The sequence below is a fragment of the Ambystoma mexicanum genome, chromosome 8, assembly GCF_040938575.1.
Source record: "Ambystoma mexicanum isolate Mex_15411 chromosome 8, UKY_AmexF1_1, whole genome shotgun sequence".
NCBI lineage: Eukaryota > Metazoa > Chordata > Amphibia > Caudata > Ambystomatidae > Ambystoma > Ambystoma mexicanum.
The window spans coordinates 328,342,776-328,361,415 of NC_090929.1; the positions used below are offsets into that span (position 1 = coordinate 328,342,776).

Below are 18,640 nucleotides of genomic sequence, written 5' to 3' on the forward strand. Positions count from 1 at the left end.
TTGGATGGGGATATGTCAATCCCTTGGTTGTGCCATGTCAGGAAATGGCCTGGTATGTTGGACCTAGTATGCTCATGGGATAATCCCTCTCAAATCCTGAGTAAGTACAAACCTTGTGTAAAAGCAGCAATTGATGCGTAAGTTAGACGATGTGTGATAAAGGCCCGTTCAAACTTGGTTTTGGGCACCCAGTATTTAGGTTGCAAATCTATCTTTGGTTTTGAAAGTTACCTTTATGTCATTTCTCCTGTGTCTGCATGGGCACTTTCTGTTGAATTCTGGTTGGTGTGCCTGAACGTTCAGAAACTCACAAAATAATTTACCAGACAGTAGTTGCCACACCTGATTTGTGGCGCTGAGGATGAATCATTCATACATTTTATGTTTTTATGTGATGGTTTAAAATTCTTGATGATTCAATATATCAAACCCCTTTTTAATACCTATTGTATTTGTTCTACTCTCTCAGCTCTCTGGTTTTGTAGATAAACTGAGAACCAAGATGTCCTCTTGCAGGAGGCTAAGTACATTCCTCGAGCTTGGCTCAAGAAAGATTCACTGATAAGACAGTTAACATGAGGTTTTTGTTTAAAATTATGTGGAATCTGCTAATCAATTGCATTTTAACCGGATGTTTTTATGCTTGTTTATTAGAAGTTTTTACGAATACATTTTTATTATATTATATTTGATATGTGTTGATTATGTACTTATGTGTTTTATGACCTGTAGATTTTAAATTGAATAAAGGATGATGATGAATTCAAATACATATCTGGGAGATCCCTGTACATCCATCATGATCAAACAGTGCGTAAATCAACAGATCCTTCGTAGAAGGAAATATCCCTGCTAATCTGAAAAGGACTTTGATCACAGCCCCTTCTTAAGAAAACAATACTTGATCCCTATCATACAGGAAATTATCGCCCATTTCTAACAGTCAGTTTCTTTTGAACATTCTGTATAAGGAGGCCACCAATCAACTCCAGGAACACTTAGAAGGAAACCAGTTGTTAAGTGATTATCAATCAGGTTTTCACTCAGGCGGGAATACCGAGACAGCTCTCCTCCAACTTAAAGATAGGCTCCTTAGCATCATGGACCAGGGCCCTTTCACTCTGTTGATGCTGCTTGATCTGTCAACTGCCTTCGATTCCCTGGGACCACACCATTTTCTTGACCAGGATGAAATAAGATGCTAATACCTATGAAAACACCTCCAAATGGTTGTACTCATTCCTGAAAGATATAATGGCCAAAATAAAACTTGATGCTTTTCAATTGGGAGAACTTGGTGTTCAATGTGGGGGTACCACAAATGTGGGGGTACCACAAGTGGCCTTCTTGATCCCAATTATTTGTAATGTCTATTTAAAACCACGGCATGACTGGCTAATGTCTCAAAACATTAACTTTCAAAATTATGCTGATGATACTCAGCGTATCTTTAGCCTTCGCACAGATAGATTAGAAACGACCTAAGAACACAGAAAATATTTTCAATAATAGAAAATACTGGATGGAAACCAATGTTTTCAATAATATTGAATACTGGACAGAAAGAAATGGGCTTTGCATGAATACCTCAAAAACCCCAATGCTTAATCCCATCTCTATATCCATCTCTGGCATCATCCTTGGTCAGCTTGGAAGAAATCCCACTCGATAAAATTAACATTGAAATATTGGCATCAGTACATGCCCTGGGGGCCTATTTTGACCCCTCTACTCTGAATGACTCAAAATGTAAAGTTCATCTAACTACCACGTGCTGGTACTGAAGCACATCGGCCTTTCATCTCGGAATATCATGCTGCATCCATAGATCCAGCAGTCATCAGCTCTAGGATGGACTAAGCAAAAGCACTTTTGCTAGGAGCACCAAAACATGTGTTGGACCACTTGCAGATAGTCTAAAACATAACAGCTAGAATCATCACTGGTACACCATACAGAGTGAACATTTTTCGTGTCCTCTGAAAACTCGATTGGTTACTGGTTTTAGCAAGAATAACATTTATAGCACGTACTATTGTATTTATATCCCTTCGTGGACTGGGTCCTAAATAGTTACAACACAAATTTCAGCTTTACTGTCTGCAGCCTACACTAAGATCTTTCTACTCCCTGACCATAGCCAGTGTCTGATTCAAATGGTCAAGAGCAATGGGACGATCTTTCTGAATCCAAGAAATTAGGTTTTGGAACTCTCTTCCAAAAGATCTTCATTCAACTGGACAACTCTTCTGTGTTAGACGTATCTCAAGACCTATCCAGATAATGTTAGTACATTGGCAAATCATAGAACCACTTGGCAAATAGCCTGAATACCTGGGTGTAACCGGTGTGGGTAAAGTAGCTGGGCATATAAAGCAACACTTGCAATTGATGCATGGACATAAAATGCCAAACGATCTAGAAACCTTGGAAACTGATGCCATAACTGGGGATAATGTTGTAACTGATCCTATGCCCGTTATCCCTGGCTTGCGGTATGAGTGTATAAGAGGGCAGTAGCTGGCAAATGGTGTGAGTACCTGCCATTCTAATGGCCACATCTGTTTAGACTGAAAATGCCTTGCCATGTGATGGAAATACAAAATGATGACAGTACTTGGGCATCGCAATAGCTGGCAAATGTTGTGAGTACTAGGCAGCACATAAAACACTATCACTATGCAAAAGCCCAAACTATTATATATTTGCGTTTATAAGATCACACTGTCATCCTTCTGGGTGCTGCAATCTTGTGAATGCAGGACATTTGCCTGAGAGGTTTGAATGCAAGTCTTGAGAGGATCCGTCAACCCTCTGACATCAGAGAGGCGGGCTAATCCTTTCAAACGTTCCCTGACATAAAATGCGACTAAACCATCTACCATTGTATATAATGTTCTCAAAATTCAAAAATCACTTTATTTTTCCAAGAGAACCTCACATTAGTAAAGCTCAAGGTTGGTGTATGTTCAGAGATGTGTTAGTCAGATGCTCTGTAATAGGAAGAGTGTTGGATAACTTCTTGGCTTGGAAGTCCCCTCTTCTGTGTCTGAGAGTAAACATACAGTTCTGGCTCAGCAGCAACATCACTCTCACTCATCTAGACCATCTTCTTAGGCTAGTACTGTCATTTCCCTCTGCTTCCTGAATCGGGATACTGTACCTGGAAATCCTCTGAGACATTGAACACCACTCTGTCTCTGAACCAATGGTTTCCCATCTCTCCTTTGTGTCCTCCAAGCTCAATCTGGTCCGGGGAAATCTGTTTGAGGTACGAAATGCTCAGGGTGATACTGTCAGATCCGGACATCAGGTAATAAAACACCAGCTAGGAACAGAAGAAATGAGCAATTGGTGAGTGTACACATGAAAGCCCGGGTTGGTTATCCTTCTTTGCCATGTTATGGGGGATGTAGAAAGTGATTTCTAATGGGAAGGCCCATTTCAGGGCACTAGGGCTCACTGCTAAATGAGTAGGCACCACTGGTCCATTCTCTACGCTCTGCCTCTGTCATTCAGGGCAATGTATCAAACATTGTTTTGTGTTATTGCATACCCTCCCAGTTACCCACATGAGCTAGGCCATCCAATCTCCCTCCGGGGTGTCAGAATGCCAATGAAGCCACACAAACCGGTGGCCCACGCAACTGCCCAAGTGCTGGGGAATGTGTGCATCTGGCACAGTGACTTGCTGTGCCACCCTTCCCTTTTGGCAACTCCCTTCCAGCAAGATGAAAGCATGGTTCTGCAAGACACATTTTACAAGCCAAAGTGAGGAGTCAGACTGGCATATGAAGAACACCATAGCAGCCCTACTGGGCTAATTCCATGATTCACATGTAGGTCATTGTCTTTTGCATGACGTGGAATGACCCATCTCCTCTGAGAATCTTCGGAAAGGTAGAAATCACTTCAAGAGTATGGGAGCAGTGAAGACAGCCTGTTCACAATAGGAGGTCAATTGTCAACTTGCATAGCAGACTGCCTTACAAACAGGCTACAGAGACCATAAGCCAGGGGTCTACTACCATCAGCTCTTCAAAGGCCCAGGCCAATATACTCAACGGCGAGTCATAGTCCCAAACATCTAGAGAGCCAAAGGTGGCAGGCCACTGCTATAACCTTACAAACATACTTTGAAAGCTGGTGTGCGGTGTTTCAATTCGGCTAATTTGATTGTCTTATTTAATATAAAATCTGCCTCTCATAAAATGTTGCAAATTACCTTCATTTTTAAGAGCACCTTCCAAGAATGCTGAGCAAGCCTGCTTGCAGCTTAACCTCATTCCCTCCAGAAGGGCTTTAGTCAGGTCAGACTGAGCTCATTATCTACACAAGAAAGCTCAATTCAGGAGTTAACCAGGCCTTCAGCGTCATGGATTGCTTGGCATAGCTTTTCTGACATGGATATGATTTGGAATGTCTAAAGAGAGGCTGCTTTTAAGGAAACAGCAGAAAAACACATTTCCAAAGAGGTCAGGAAAGATGTATGTAGATAAGGTTGCCTTATGATTTTTTAGCATTATACAATTTTTAAGTTACTTTCTAAAATGCAGACTCCTCTCCCTGAAAATTGATTAGATCCATGCGCAAACATCCTCGCTTAACTTAACCACAGAGTGATACCCAGAATAGTAATGAGAACACAACTGACTTACATAACAGGAACTGTCGGTCGTTGCTTTCAGAATTGGGCTGATCAGCCTGGCCAGGCCCCCTTTCTTGCCATTACCACTCTTCGCAAATATGAAATAACCTACCGCAAGGACAAATAATGCATTCATTATGCCTTTGTTGTGTGGTTGTAGCATGAATCAAGGGCATGTGTATGTATTGTGAAGAAGTACAAATGGATGTGTTTATGAAATTGGAAGAGACAATGGAATGCAAGAAGAAGGCCTGGGGAAAAAGGCCAACTTCCTGTTTGCTGCCTGTTCGCCGCTGGGCGCCAGTGCATTCAACCACGCTCCAAGGTACATTCCACTCCTGATCAATACTGACTCCCACTCGCTGTAGTTAATCACACATAACCTTCACCTACAGTTCGCACTCGAGGCCCCCCCGTGTTTTCTTGTATGGCGTTTTACATACTGTATCATCCGAAATGCCTATACGAAAATGCCTGAAATTAACAATACTACTGCCAGAATCAGCTCTCCTCGCCCAGCTATTCTCGCCCACTACTGGACTCCCTATTTTGTAATAGCGTTGTGAGTCTATTGAAACCTCCTTACTGTTCATCTCGTGTTGCCTACTGGCATAGCTATCCAGCCCACTGCTCACTCAGAACCCATTTGAAATTGCCTACTGCCGTTTTTTGTGCAAATTGAACTGTACCTTAGACCAGCCCACTGCTCGCTCAGACCCCATTTGACGTTTTTGTGCTGTTTAAATTGTGACTTTGGACTAGCCCACTGCCCTCTACACACACCATGCAGAACATCAGAAAGCTCCTCTACAAATTTCTCTCTGCCACCATAGCCGTGGCCCTCGCACTCTCTCAAAACTTACTGTATCCTACTGCTAGCCTCCCCATCCACACCTGCCCATCCTCACGCCAAGACACCACCGATACTCCCCACATACACACCACACCACCCATGTACACCACCACCCAAGAGCCCCGTTCCACCTCCAGCAGTCTCACCAGACTTAGAGCATGTAATCTAACTTCAGAACCGATTGCCATCCTCCATCCTCCATCCTCCACCTTTTGAAATCTCCACCTAGGAAACCGATTCACACACAAATACACTCCACACTTCAAACGCCATCTCACTCCCACATCTAGGCCCATCCAAACACCCCACCACACCAACACACCAAATACCTCCCACACATCGAGCCGCCACACTACCACCAAAATCACATCCACATTGCCTCTCCACCTCAAATGTGCCCTTCTCAATGTTAGATCACTCACCGTGCACGCCCTAGAAATAAATGATCTCTTAATCAATAACAACATTGACCTACTAGCCACCATTGAAACTTGGCTGCATGAGGCATCCGGTCCTGCCATCGCCCTTGCTCTCCCAGAAGGATACACCATTCTCAGACAAGACAGACCAACTCGTCTAGGAGGAGGAGTAGCCCTCATATTCAAAGAAACCTTCTCCCTCAGATCCATCAGCCACCCATGGCAGAGCAACTCTGATATGCTCTCTGTTAAGCTCTCGCTATCCCCAAATAGCACCATCAATATACACACACTATATCTGCCACCAGGGCTTCCATCAGACTTCCAGGGACACCTCACCCACCTACTTAGCAGCGACATCAAAGGAGCTACTAAGACTCTCCTTCTTGGAGATCTGAACCTAGGCCTCAATGACCCCAAGGACAAAGCTGCGGCCACCCTTGTCAAAGAACTCAACGGCCTAGGAATCGCTCAAAGAATCACCACCCCAACACACAACAAAGGCTGTACCCTCGACTGGGTCACAGACCACAACTGCCACACCTCTATCACTTCTAACACAGCACTACCATGGACCGACCACAACTAAATTGAATACACCTTGCCCATCACATCAAGCACCAAAAAACTCTCACCTGCTCCTCCCTCACAAGCCAGAAGCTCCAAAAAGCTCACTGCAGATAATTTACGACTGTACCTTAACATCCTGGCACTTGCCCACCCCTTCTATGATGACCCTAATACCCTAGCGGATATCTACAAACACACTCTCTCCAATGTGATCAATGCCATAGCGCCGCAGAAAACAAAAAAGGAAAAAGAACTCTCCACTCAAACTCCTGGTTCACAGCAGAACTAAAATCCATGCGCTCTTGCTAAAGAGAGGCACTAAAAATTTGGCAAACCAACCCATGCGATATCACCAAGAACTGCTTCAACCTTATCTCTCACCAATATAAAGATGCCATAACCAAAGCCAACGCCTTTAACACCCGAATCACTAATGCAAATTCACAGGAAATCTTTACAATATTTAAGGAACTTACTTCTCCCCCTAAACCCCCGACGAGATCATCAAAGATGAAGCATGGGGCGCTAGCATTCAAGCGGCCATGCTTAATAAAATGAATCTTCTACAAAAAAAAAATTCAGGACCACTACAATGCCTTACCCAGTAATATAGAGATCAATGAGCCACAACCCACTCCTCTCCCCAACAAGCCTCTCTTCTCTTTTAGAGACATCTCGAAACCTAAACTTAATAAAATCCTTAAAAACATAAAACCCTAAACATGTAAAGGGGACATATGTCCTCCTAAACTCAGCAAGGACTGCACAGATAGCCTTGCTCCCCTACTGACAGCCTTCGTCAATGCCTCATTCAGAACCAGCATCATTCCCGCCAGCTTCAAAGAGGCATGGGTCCGCCCCCTTCTCAAAAAGCCCACACTGGACCCCTCCCAATCTAACAACTACCGCCCAATAACCACCGTGCCCTTCCTCCTCAAGATCCTGGATAAAGCTGCCCATTGCCAAATCCAACAATTCCTTGAAGACCACTCCATCCTAGGTAATAGACAATCCGGCTTCCGCAAAGGACACAGTACGGAAAATGCCCTAGTTGATTTAAAAAACCAGATCACACAAATCATGGATAAAGGAAAACCAGCCCCCTGCTACTTCTAGACCTCTCGGCTGCGTTTGATCTGGTGGACCACAAGACTCTCACATCTCACCTCACCCAATCAGCAAACCTCCCCAAAGAAGCAGCGCTCTGGGTCACTTCCTTCCTGGAGGGTAGGGCCATGAAGGTCTTCTCCAACACGGCTAACGCAGCCCCCACCACCATCTACTGTGGAGTCCCACAGGGCTCCTGCTCAGCGCCCACTCTTTACAACCTATTTACGAAGCCCCTCTTCGACAAACTTGACGCCCTGGGTATCGCATACGCCAACTATGCTGACGATACCCAGTTACTCCTTCCACTCTCTGGAGTATACCACAAAGACGCTGAAGCACTCTACACAATCTAATCCACCATCCAGGCCTGGATGGCAGCCAACGGCCTCTGCCTCAATGGGGACAAGACCAAAATCCTCATATTAGGTCAAAAAGCCACTCTAGCCAAACTCGACAAATTATACTCCAACTTCACCATTGATAAAACCATCATCCCTGTGTCTACCTCTGTGAAGACCTTAGGAGTTCACTTAGACTCTACCTTATCTATGACAAAACAGGTCAGTGCCCTCTCCTCTGCCTCAGCTTACATCACCAAACTCATAAATGCAATAAAATCCTACATCTCCAAACCCAACTGTCTATCTATAGCCAGAGCAACCATTGGTGCCAAACTAGACTACTGTAAAGCCCTCCTAGCAGGCACATCTGCGAAGAACATCAACTCACTCCAAATCACGCAGAACAATGCACTAAGAGCAGCACTCAGCATCGCAAAAAGTGACCACATCAACCCTGCCAGACAGGAAGCACACTGGCTCCCAGTTAAAGAACGCATCACATTCGAAATCCTCACTCTCACTCACAAATGCCTCTCCCGCACAGCACCTCCTTACTTATCAGAGGCTATAACTAAATCCACCTCCACACGAAAAGTCAGGACTCGCTACGCCAACAAAATACACCCCCCCACATAAACAAGGCTAGAGCTGGAGGGTTAGGATTCCCCCACATAGCCTCCAAGCTATGGAACTCCTTACCTGCTGACATCAGAGCCGAAAATTCCCTCCCCGCTTTCCGGATAAAAACTAAAAACCACCCTCTTCACCTAATCCCTATCTCTCTCCTCTTCTCTGGTTCTGTATTGTAAATAATGCATATGTCAACGCAACTGTAAATAAGCCAATTGTAAAGTAAAATGTATTGTAAATAAGAAAAAGTGATCTGAAACTAAGAAATATGTTCTGTAACCAGCGCCACGATGCCTCTGGGCTGCTGTGCGCTCAACAAATGTGAATAAATAAATAAATAAACAAGATGGTGGGAATACCAGATGGGATGTTGGGGGGGGGTTCCATGTTACACTGTGTGGTGTTGTGCTACGATAGCATGCATTAACCACAATCATGGTCCACGTGTTTGGATGTAACATTGAGGCAAGGAAGAATTGTTGGGGCGAGATTGTGGACAGCTGAGGGCCCGCAGCATTTCACTAACTAGTTGTGGTGACACTGGGACCCAAGAGCATTTCTACACAGTTCTTCATCACTATAGGAGGCTACCGAAATGCCTTATTTACATCAAAGTCAGGGGCCTTAATGATGTCAAATATAAGTTATTAAATCAAGCCTCTTCTTTGTCTAAAGTAAACGACATCTTGAGAGATGGACAATTGGAGAAGAGGCAGGGAGACAGTCTTAGTAAAGAGGAAAAGTGCCACAACTCTCCCGAACTATGGAGCCCTATTTCAACAGCAAATGGTCCCGCTCCCAACAGTCTCAGGATGTTTTGTCTTCTGTTCTTTATCTTCATTTCTTTTTGTACAACATTTTACCCAAAGATAATGAGTGATCTAAATCCTCAGCACAGAATCTCTTACTTAAGCACCATTCAAAGTGTAAAGCTGTGCTTGCAAAAATGCTCTCATTTTGAAATGTTAATGCTGACATGTGTTTCGCGCGGATGTGGTGTATTCAGAAATTAATAGTTTGAAAAGTTGTTAGCTGCTGTTACGCTCTGTACTGGGTATTACTGATTAACTCAATTTTATATTCGTTAACCTATGGCAATATATGTTTTCTGCCTGCCTATCAGCTTCTGTCCATATTTGATGTAATGCTACTGTCATGCCTGCCTTAATTACATGATTATAACCAACGTAATAGCCTGTATGTTGGCCATCACCCATTGAATAAGCCCCGCTTGAACAGCAATAAGCACAAGCATCCAGTTATCTGGCATTCCTGCTTGAATCCTCACTGGAGACAAAAGCAATTTAGAAGATTGCCCGTCCTGCTTTATCACAGTTTGCTTAGCACTCTGGGACCATGCTCTTAACATGCATGCTATGTGGATCAGTCTAGATGCCTCGTTTTGAGGAGAAACAATTTACAGGGATTCAGACGGTGAATAGAGGGCAGCGTAAGCGTTGGACATCTGCATAGTTTTCCTACCTTACTGACATCACCTTTGATACATAATAAAGGTCATCCTGCTTTGCAAGATCCCATTATCCAAGAAGCTAAAGTAATGTGTAGTGCTGATGCTAGATGTTTGTGCTTAAGTGATGTGTCCATGCAGCTGCAAGCCATTTTAGGGAAGGGAGAAAGATAAATCATGCTTATTCACATACCCTCAGGAGTGTTGCTGGTGTGGTCTCTGTTGTTCGTCCGCACCCAGTTGATGGGAGACCCTGATGGTGTCCAGATGCAGAAATCATTTGTGAACGGACACATGTACGAAGATGAGCCTACAAGAAAAGCATGTGCTGATGAGCCACTGTTTGTCACTTCTTATTTTTCCCTTCTCTCCGATTGCTCCTATTCCCCTCTTAATGCCTTCCAGTATGTTATTACTTGAGAAACTGGTAGGATCCATCTTTTTACTTTCGTCCGCTCATGTGTTCCTTTTGATATTACCTCTAGGTTAACTTCCAATGCTATCGTAACAATTCTCGAGCATTCAGCAGCACCCTATGGATTTGTTTTCCCCGGCTAAAGACCAATTCTGGGCCTCTTCAATAGGGCATTACTGCACCGTTATAGCAAGAAACAAGCAAGAAACAAGCGAGAGTAACCTCAGTGACCACCAAAGTGAGGGTTACACTGGCCATGAGGAGCCACCTTTTGCTCTCCCACTGCTTAAGGATGTTTTCTCAACAATTCCCACCTTGAGTCAGTCCAAGATTATTTTGATGAACATTCAATTGTAAAAAAAGAAAACATTCTGCTGCAACAAATGTTTTATCACCAATTGCCAACATGATAAGAGTAATGTGAGGACATGGCCAACAAAAGGGTCTCAGGCTTTGGGTCTTTTCAAAGAACACTTTTTATTAATCAACTGTAAAAAGCAGAGTTTGAGGAATAAAGCAAAGTGTTCAAACATAAGTGACTTAAAAGTCCATCCGTGTGTCAATAACAAAAAATGTGCACTTCACCTATGAAGTAACAATGGGCCCAACATACTAAAAACCCTAAAGTAAATTCATCTTCCAGGTGCAGTGCTTCTTCGGCGAGGAATCAGCTGGGTCCTGCACTTTAGTTCATAATCTCAGTCCTCTGGTTGGTTGATTCATCCCTCTCTCTTGTATTTTTGGCACATTGTCCCAATCTCCTTTTGGGGTCCTGAGTTTTTTCTCTCTCGTTTTCTTGTCCAGCCTTTAGCTTCTGCGCCTCTTCTGCTTCCAGGGGCTTTTGTGCCCAAACTCCTGTTGGGGTCCATTCTCCTTTCTATTTGACCTTACCCCTGTCTTCCTTTCAGGGGTTCTGACTTTCCCACATCTTCCTGCAGGGGTTCTTTTCAGTCTATCTGGCTTCTGCCTCTTACCCCATCTGTGGGGTATTCTCACTTCTTACTTAGTGGCTCTTTTCTTGGGATTTTCTCTTTCCTTTTGCTTTGCCCCTATCCTCTCTATAGGGGTTGTGGTGTGTTCCTCTTCTCTTCAAGGGCCCTGCTTCTGCCCTGGTCTCTCTACAAGTGTCTTAGTGGAGTGTTGCCTTAGCATCTTCGTAGGCTTATCAGGGGGGGTGGTCAGCTCTTCCTCTTTTTTGATGTAGATGGTGCTGCAGTGGTGCTCCTGGGTCTATCAGTTTCCTCAGCCTCTTCTCAGGATTCTCAGATGGTCAGCTATTCTACCATTTAGGCTTAGGTGGTGCTACAGGGGCCCTGCCTCTTCCCCCTGGATCACTCAGTTTCCTCCTGGCGCTTCAGGCAGATTCCAGGCAGGCAGTGCTCCAGCATAGTCCAGGCTCCTTCACCAAGGCTTCAGGTACACACCTTATACTTTGGAATATAGGGTGAGTCTTTGTGAATATCCTCGTACATCTACACTTGTGGGGTGGTGTCCCACATTATGGTGACTAGGTATTGACCCATCATAGACGCACCTCTTGTTCAATGGTGATGGCATAATTAACCTCACTTGCTGAAGGATCACAACACTCCCATTTTGACACTCACCTGGGAACAACTGGGGAATAGCTTGGAACCATCATTAGCATTAACTGTTAATATACCAAACCAATTAACTAGCTCACTCAGTAGCCATGTATGGATAAGGTGCATCACACACCAGCTTTTTCAAATGAATTATGCAACATGTCAATTTTCCTTGGATTAACCAAGGCAATGTGTCCTTTTCTGTTCCTTCTGTTTCTCTACACCCTTCCATCTGTGACATGATATGATATGATATGATATGGCATTTGTTACGCGCCTATACACAAGTGTTTCAAGGCCCGACGAGGCAGGGAGGGGGGAACAAGGGGAAGACAGACAACGATCCTAGTAGGCCAGGTGTCATTCAGACCGCGCAAGTGCAGGGGTAGGGGGAAGGGAAAAAGTGCAAGGGGAAGGGGAGGGGGGAAGTGCAGTACAAAGTAAGTAGAATAAAGAATAAATAAATAGGGCCAGCTGGTGGCAAGTGCAAGGTAAGTGCAGACAAGTGCTGGGAAGGGGGGGCTGTAGGGGTACAGAGACAGTCCCGCAGTGCAGGGGTTGCTAGGGAGGCAGTGCAAGTGGAGAGTGGCTGGGCCCAGGACCGAGGTCGGTGAGGGTGGCCTAGTTGCAGATTCAGTGCAGTTTCAGTGAAGAATTTAGCAGGGGAGAGGGAGCGAGAAAGCAGAAGCAAAGAGGAAGGTTTTGAGGTGCTTCCGGAACTGGAGATGGTTCTCCTCAAGTTTCAGGGAGGCAGGAAGGCTGTTCCAGAGGGAGGCCCCTGCCGCGGAGAGAGATCTACCCCCAGCTCGTTGCTTCGAGAAGCGGCTGACCCTGAGGGAGTTGGAGACGGATGAGCGAAGGGCTCGGGAAGGAAGATATTTAGGAAGAGAGAGTTGAAGGTATTAGGCCCCAGGCCCCAGAAGGCCTTGTGGACAATGCAGAGGGTTTTGAACTTAATCCTCGCAGCCACTGGGAGCCAGTGTAGAGATTTCAGTCCTGGAGAGATACGGTCCCTGGGCTTGAGGCCAAGGACAAGTCTCGCAGTTCTGTTCTGGATGAGTTTCAGAGGGCGGAGAGTGGAGGCAGGCAGATTAAGATAGAGGCTGTTACAGTAGTCCAGCTCCGAGAGAACCAGGGCTCGGGAGACAGTGAGCTTCTGGGGGAAGGAGAGGAAGGGAAGAATACCTCTGAGGAGGTGCAGCTGGTAGTGTGACTTCTTAGAGACGTCAGATATATGAGGAGAGAAGGAGAGTGTGGAGTCGAAGATGACCCCGAGGTTTTTTGCCTTGCAGGTAGGTGCAGGAAGAGGGCCAAGAGAGGCTGGCCAGAGAGCTGCAGGGAAGGTGGGAGTGGGTGTGCCGATGAGTAGAATCTCAGTCTTACTGGCATTAAGGCAGAGGGCATTGGCAGCACACCATTCCTGGATAGCAGACAGACAGTCAGAGATGAGGGAAGGAGAGGAGGAGGCCGAGGGTAGCCTGAAAATGAGCTGGGTATCGTCCGCATAGCACTGAAAGTTGGGGCAGAGGGCGGCGATGCGGTGGGCAAGGAGTGCCAGATACTGGTTGAACAGCCAGGGAGAGAGATTAGATCCCTGGGGAACACCACAGGTGGAGAAAAAGATGTCAGAGAGGAAGAACCCAAGATTGACCTGGGAGGGTCAATTGGAAAGGAAAGAGGTCAGCCACGCCAGAGCCTGACCAGTGATACTCAGGTTATCACAGAGACGGTTGAGCAGGATGGCATGGTTGACAGTGTCAAAGGCAGAAGAGAGATCGAGCAGAATGAGAACACACGGAGTGTTGGAGTCGAGGTTCAAGAGCAGGTCCTCACGGATGTTCAGGAGAGCAGTTTCCGTGCTTCTGGCCACTCTGAAGCCAGATTGATGGTCATGAAGACTACCAACAGATTCAGCATGGAGGTTAAGCTGGGAGATGGCCAGTTTCTCCAGGAGCTTGCCCAGGAAGAGCTTGCCCAGGAGCTTGCTCCAGGAGCTTGCCACATGACTTTGGGTATGTAAACTTTGTCTGAACCTACTTTATATATTTTTTTTGATCAATCAATTGGCACACCAATGATGTATTGCGTTATGGATGGACAATACGTACACCTATGTTATATTTTAATTTTTGTTTTTTCTCTTTACTGAAATCACTTGTTTAACAATGTGCATACACGAATGCAAAGTATTCACACATTTTTGGTTCATGTAAATATGGATACTTTTTCAGCCTTGAGAATTACTCAGGTCTAAACACGTGTCGGCTGATGCAGTGGGAATAAAACCCACTAAAGGATGCAAATCTTCATCAACTCCTTTGACTTTTTATTATAACAATCTTATATAATTAATCAATAGAAGGCAGAGCTCGATACGGCAATCACATTTTATTTTTTGCATCACTCATCTCGGGTCTTTATGGGCAGACCTTTCTTGAATTGGCGATGCAATGTGCCATATTTGATTTAGATAGTGATCAAAGCACATTACTATGTTATATAGGTGGTAGCCAACGAGGGTGGTGGAATTATGTGGTCCTCATTATTATGCATATATGTGGTTTTCCGCTATAAAAAACCTGTAACTTTTCCTAGTATGATGAGCTCTGTGTCAGTTTGGTTCTACGGGACCGTCTGAGACTTTTGCATGCAATAAAACGTGTTTTCTTTACAAGGGCTTGCACTCGTTATTTGCAGTGTGGATTCTTTTGTGTTCTTTTTTTGACAGATCATACATAACATGCATGTGCAAGGATTGTGTATAAGTATTATGTAAAGTGTGTGTGAAGGAGTGCACAATGAATGGGGGACTGAGTGCGCATGTGAATGAGCGAGTGTGCGGTGAATGGGGGTGCAAGTGAATGGTATGTTTAAATGAGTGAGTGAGTGAATGTTGTGTAAATGTCTGTGTGTGCCCGCGCTTATGCGTAATGCTGGGCAGAGGAGCTGATTTTAGTGGGTAGAGTGTAGGAGCGGGGATGAGTGGAGGTGGGTGGGAGAGGTTTGGTTGGTGAAGGTGGGTGGCTCACTGTAATACAATCTGGTCCCCTGGTGGTTGCTTTTGCTTAAAAGGTGATGCCTGATCAGATACCTGGGCTTTAGATATAAAAATGATCAAAGCAACAAAATGTGTATGTTATCTTTAAATCCAATCACTTGGTTATTCTCACTGGCATATTGCGCTTACATAGGCCCCATGCCAGACAAGCCTTGGGATTGAACAGAGGGGGAAAAGCCTCCATGTTTGCCCCGCCCAGTTTCTGAATTGGCCCCTCCCATCACTAGTTAGCAGCCCCCCCTAAATTATTTAGGTTTCGTCCCGCCCCTGGTACAAACAGACACATTTTAATTTTCATAAATGCAGGCATTATACGTGAACAGATTCAGGGGATGGACTAGCTCCACCCTTTAGGGATGGTAACTCTATTGACAAACTGGAGGCAACCATTGGAAGTACATGGGCTGTCCCTCAGAACAATATTTCCAGCTCATGGACCTTAGAAGGTGTAAACTCACAGTTGGCTTCGTCAAGACCTGATGCGCAGTCAGTGGTACCGTCACAAACTTGGTCCGGCTCCACACATGATCCATCGGTGCAACGGAACCAGCCCCGTGGGCATGCTCTCTGAGGCTCTGCAGACAAGCAAGGAAAGAGTGAAGAGGACAATGTTATATGACATTCATTTCACAAATCAGCCAACAGTGCTCCGTTTTCTGATACCTGTGTACGAAAGTTTGAGAGATCCAGAGTCAATCTGCAGCATAAGCATCTGCTGCGCGCAGAGCTTTTGTCTATTCTGATGTGGTTCCACCGTATTTTAAAACAAAAGGAAGGTGGGAATGGGGGAAGTTTGAAATAGGTACATATTTCAAGTTGAATGTAATTTTTGCCTGGTGATGTTTTTATAAGATTACTGGGAAATTAGGCTTTTAATCTATCCAGAGAAAATACAGAGTGTGACTGACGGCAGACAGGCCAGGTAGAGAACAGGGAGATCTTCAGAGCGTGCTTGCTCCCTCTGCACTGTCAATTAACCACTTTAATTATGAAATTAGGGCATTCCAAAGATTGCTACAGAGACATGTCCCATGTCTCTTCCCAGGACACTTGTGTCAACTGAGTGGGAACCGCAGCAATCCACCTAAAGCAGAGCTTGCAAACAAGCAGGCAGTTCATGGGGCTACAGATCAGTTGCACATTGTTTTGTGGATCGTAGAATAGAGAGAGTTAGGAAAATAACACAAAATCATAAAATGAATCCTAGGTGCTGTAAGAAGCCATTGAATAGCTTGCAGTATTTCTCATATGGAAGGGGCTCTATGATGACATAGTCCATGTCCATGTTTGTGCGTGCAGGAGTCACCCTCAGAGTTGACAAGCGTATGTGACATATGTGATCTCTTTTCCTGAGAGGCAGAGGATACACACTCAAAAGGAAAGGCAATGGGAACTCATCCGTGCAAAGGGTTTGACTAGTCAAGTCTAGAGTTCAGTAGTGCTCAGGGTACCTTTGGGTTGAGATCAGGAAGAATGGAAAGCAGCACTAAGGGCCCAGGTCAAACCAAACGGATGAAATACCTTCGTGAAAAGTGCACAGTTAACTCCAGGGAATGGGCTGCAGTATTTGTGGAACTTTTGGGAAGGATGGAGTGGTCTAGCATTTACACATAGAATGGGACATTCTAAGTCTGTACTTGTCTAATGCAAAGAAAAGGTGCCCCCAGTCTCTTTTAATGTTGATTACATACAGAAGTCACAGGCTTCATGCATTGGTAAAAAATGAGCAAATCCTGAGCACAAGTGGATATATCAATGATGTCAGGAGAAGTCACATGACACAAAGTACTTGTAAGCACATAAAGCATGTCCTGCAAAGTATGGCTAGGGGGCTGTGTGCTGAGACAGAGGGGGTGCTTTATGGCCTAAAAGTATGTGCTTCTAAAACCACACATCTTCCGATGATATAGATATTAAACAAAGGTCAAAATGGGCTCCAAAGCTTACGTGGCATTGCACAGTGTTGAAAAGATACATCGTCAATGGCCACGTCCCCCCGGGCTGAAAAGTTCTGTGTCGACGAGATGGTTATCTGTGAAGACAGGGAGGAGAAAGAGAGGGGTTGAAGGGTCAGTCCTCTGCAAATTGGACTGATTCTGCACAACAATACATTCTGTAACGTATCTCTAGCCAACTACAAAGCCAAGACCCAAGGCTACACTCCCGTAAAAGACTAGCTCTTTGTATGTTATCTTCTGGCTGCCACCTGCAAAAATCCCTGGCTACAAGCAATGTTTGCGCCATTTACACACCTGAGCGTTCTCCTACATAGAGATGGGGTTCTATGCTAAAATGGTTGATGACCATCTGGATACATGAGTCAGTCACACAGCTGAAGTCAGAATGCGTCCTCGTGTGGGTACACGTCACCCTATAGGACAGCCCCCAGCTAGGGGCACTGGGAGATATGCCGATATTTTGCCAGTGTTGGTTGTAATTAAAGCTGACTGCTTCATCCCCAGGTGTTCCTCTGTAGGAGTGTATTTTGAAAAGAGGAATGTGGAGACTTAATATATATTTTAAAATTGTATTATTATTAACACATGCATTTACCCCAAAACGTGAATGTCAATGTTCCATTTTCGGAACTAAAATGGCTCCCATTGAGCGCTCCTATATTGACAGGAGTACAGACTTCTGCCAAGATGTCTCAACGTTTTCATGTTTGTATATGTTCAGACTCCTCCCAGGGCCCCACAACATTATAATGTTGCAGCGTCTTCCGACTCCTCCCAAAGACTTTGCAACATGTTGATGTTAGGGCCTATTCAGACTCTTCAGAGCACCTCTCAGAGGTTTAATGTTGGGACCTATTCAGACCCTTCCGCTAGGCCTCTCAGAGGTTTAATGTTGGGACCTATTCAGACCCTTCCGCTAGGCCTCTCAGAGGTTTAATGTTGGGACCTATTCAGACCCTTCCGCTAGGCCTCTCAGAGGTTTAATGTTGGGACCTATTCAGACCCTTCCGCTAGGCCTCTCAGAGGTTCAATGTTGGGACACATAGCTTCCTCCCAGGTACTCTCATCTGTCTGATATTTGGAGGAAGGCAGACTTCTCCCAAGGCCTGACAAAATTAGTATTTATTTATTTATTTATTGGGTATTCATAATGCGCCTATACAGCAAATGGTGTTTCAAGGCACCACAAGACAAAAGAGTGTGGACAGGGATGAAAAATAGCAAAAAAAGGTCCTACTAGACCATGTGCCATTTGCATCGTGCAAGTGCAGTAACAAAAAGTGCAGGAGAGTGGGGGTGAATTGCAGGTCAGATCGGAATGCGTTAATGCTTGGATGGAAAGGAACGAGTGGCAAGCATGCAAGTGCTCGTGGGGGGAAGGAGGGGATAAGAGAGCCCCTGGGGTAGGCGAGTGCTACGGGTGGCCGGGTGGACAAGTGCCAGGGGAAAGCAGGGCGTGCAGGGAAAGAGGGTCCACACTCTAAAGTGCAAGGATGGGTCTGGATCTGTCTCAGTGGGGTTGTAGGCCCTGACAGGTTAGCACAGGGGGAGAGTGCCAGGTAGGACAAGTGCAGGTTTGGGATG

General features: G+C 45.1%; 1 protein-coding gene across 1 annotated transcript in view; it reads right to left on the reverse strand.

Annotated features, from left to right (window-relative positions):
* The window catches only part of MAMDC4 (MAM domain containing 4), a 498,376-nt gene that overhangs the window by 414,152 nt on the left and 65,584 nt on the right, over positions 1-18,640 (reverse strand). Inside the window, exons 6-10 of the mRNA XM_069609267.1 lie at positions 17,046-17,130; positions 15,557-15,673; positions 10,233-10,349; positions 4,659-4,756; positions 3,164-3,328 (exon numbers count right to left, since the gene is read on the reverse strand). Of these exons, the coding sequence (XP_069465368.1) occupies positions 3,164-3,328; positions 4,659-4,756; positions 10,233-10,349; positions 15,557-15,673; positions 17,046-17,130 (582 nt within the window). The remainder of the gene's footprint in view (positions 1-3,163; positions 3,329-4,658; positions 4,757-10,232; positions 10,350-15,556; positions 15,674-17,045; positions 17,131-18,640) is intronic.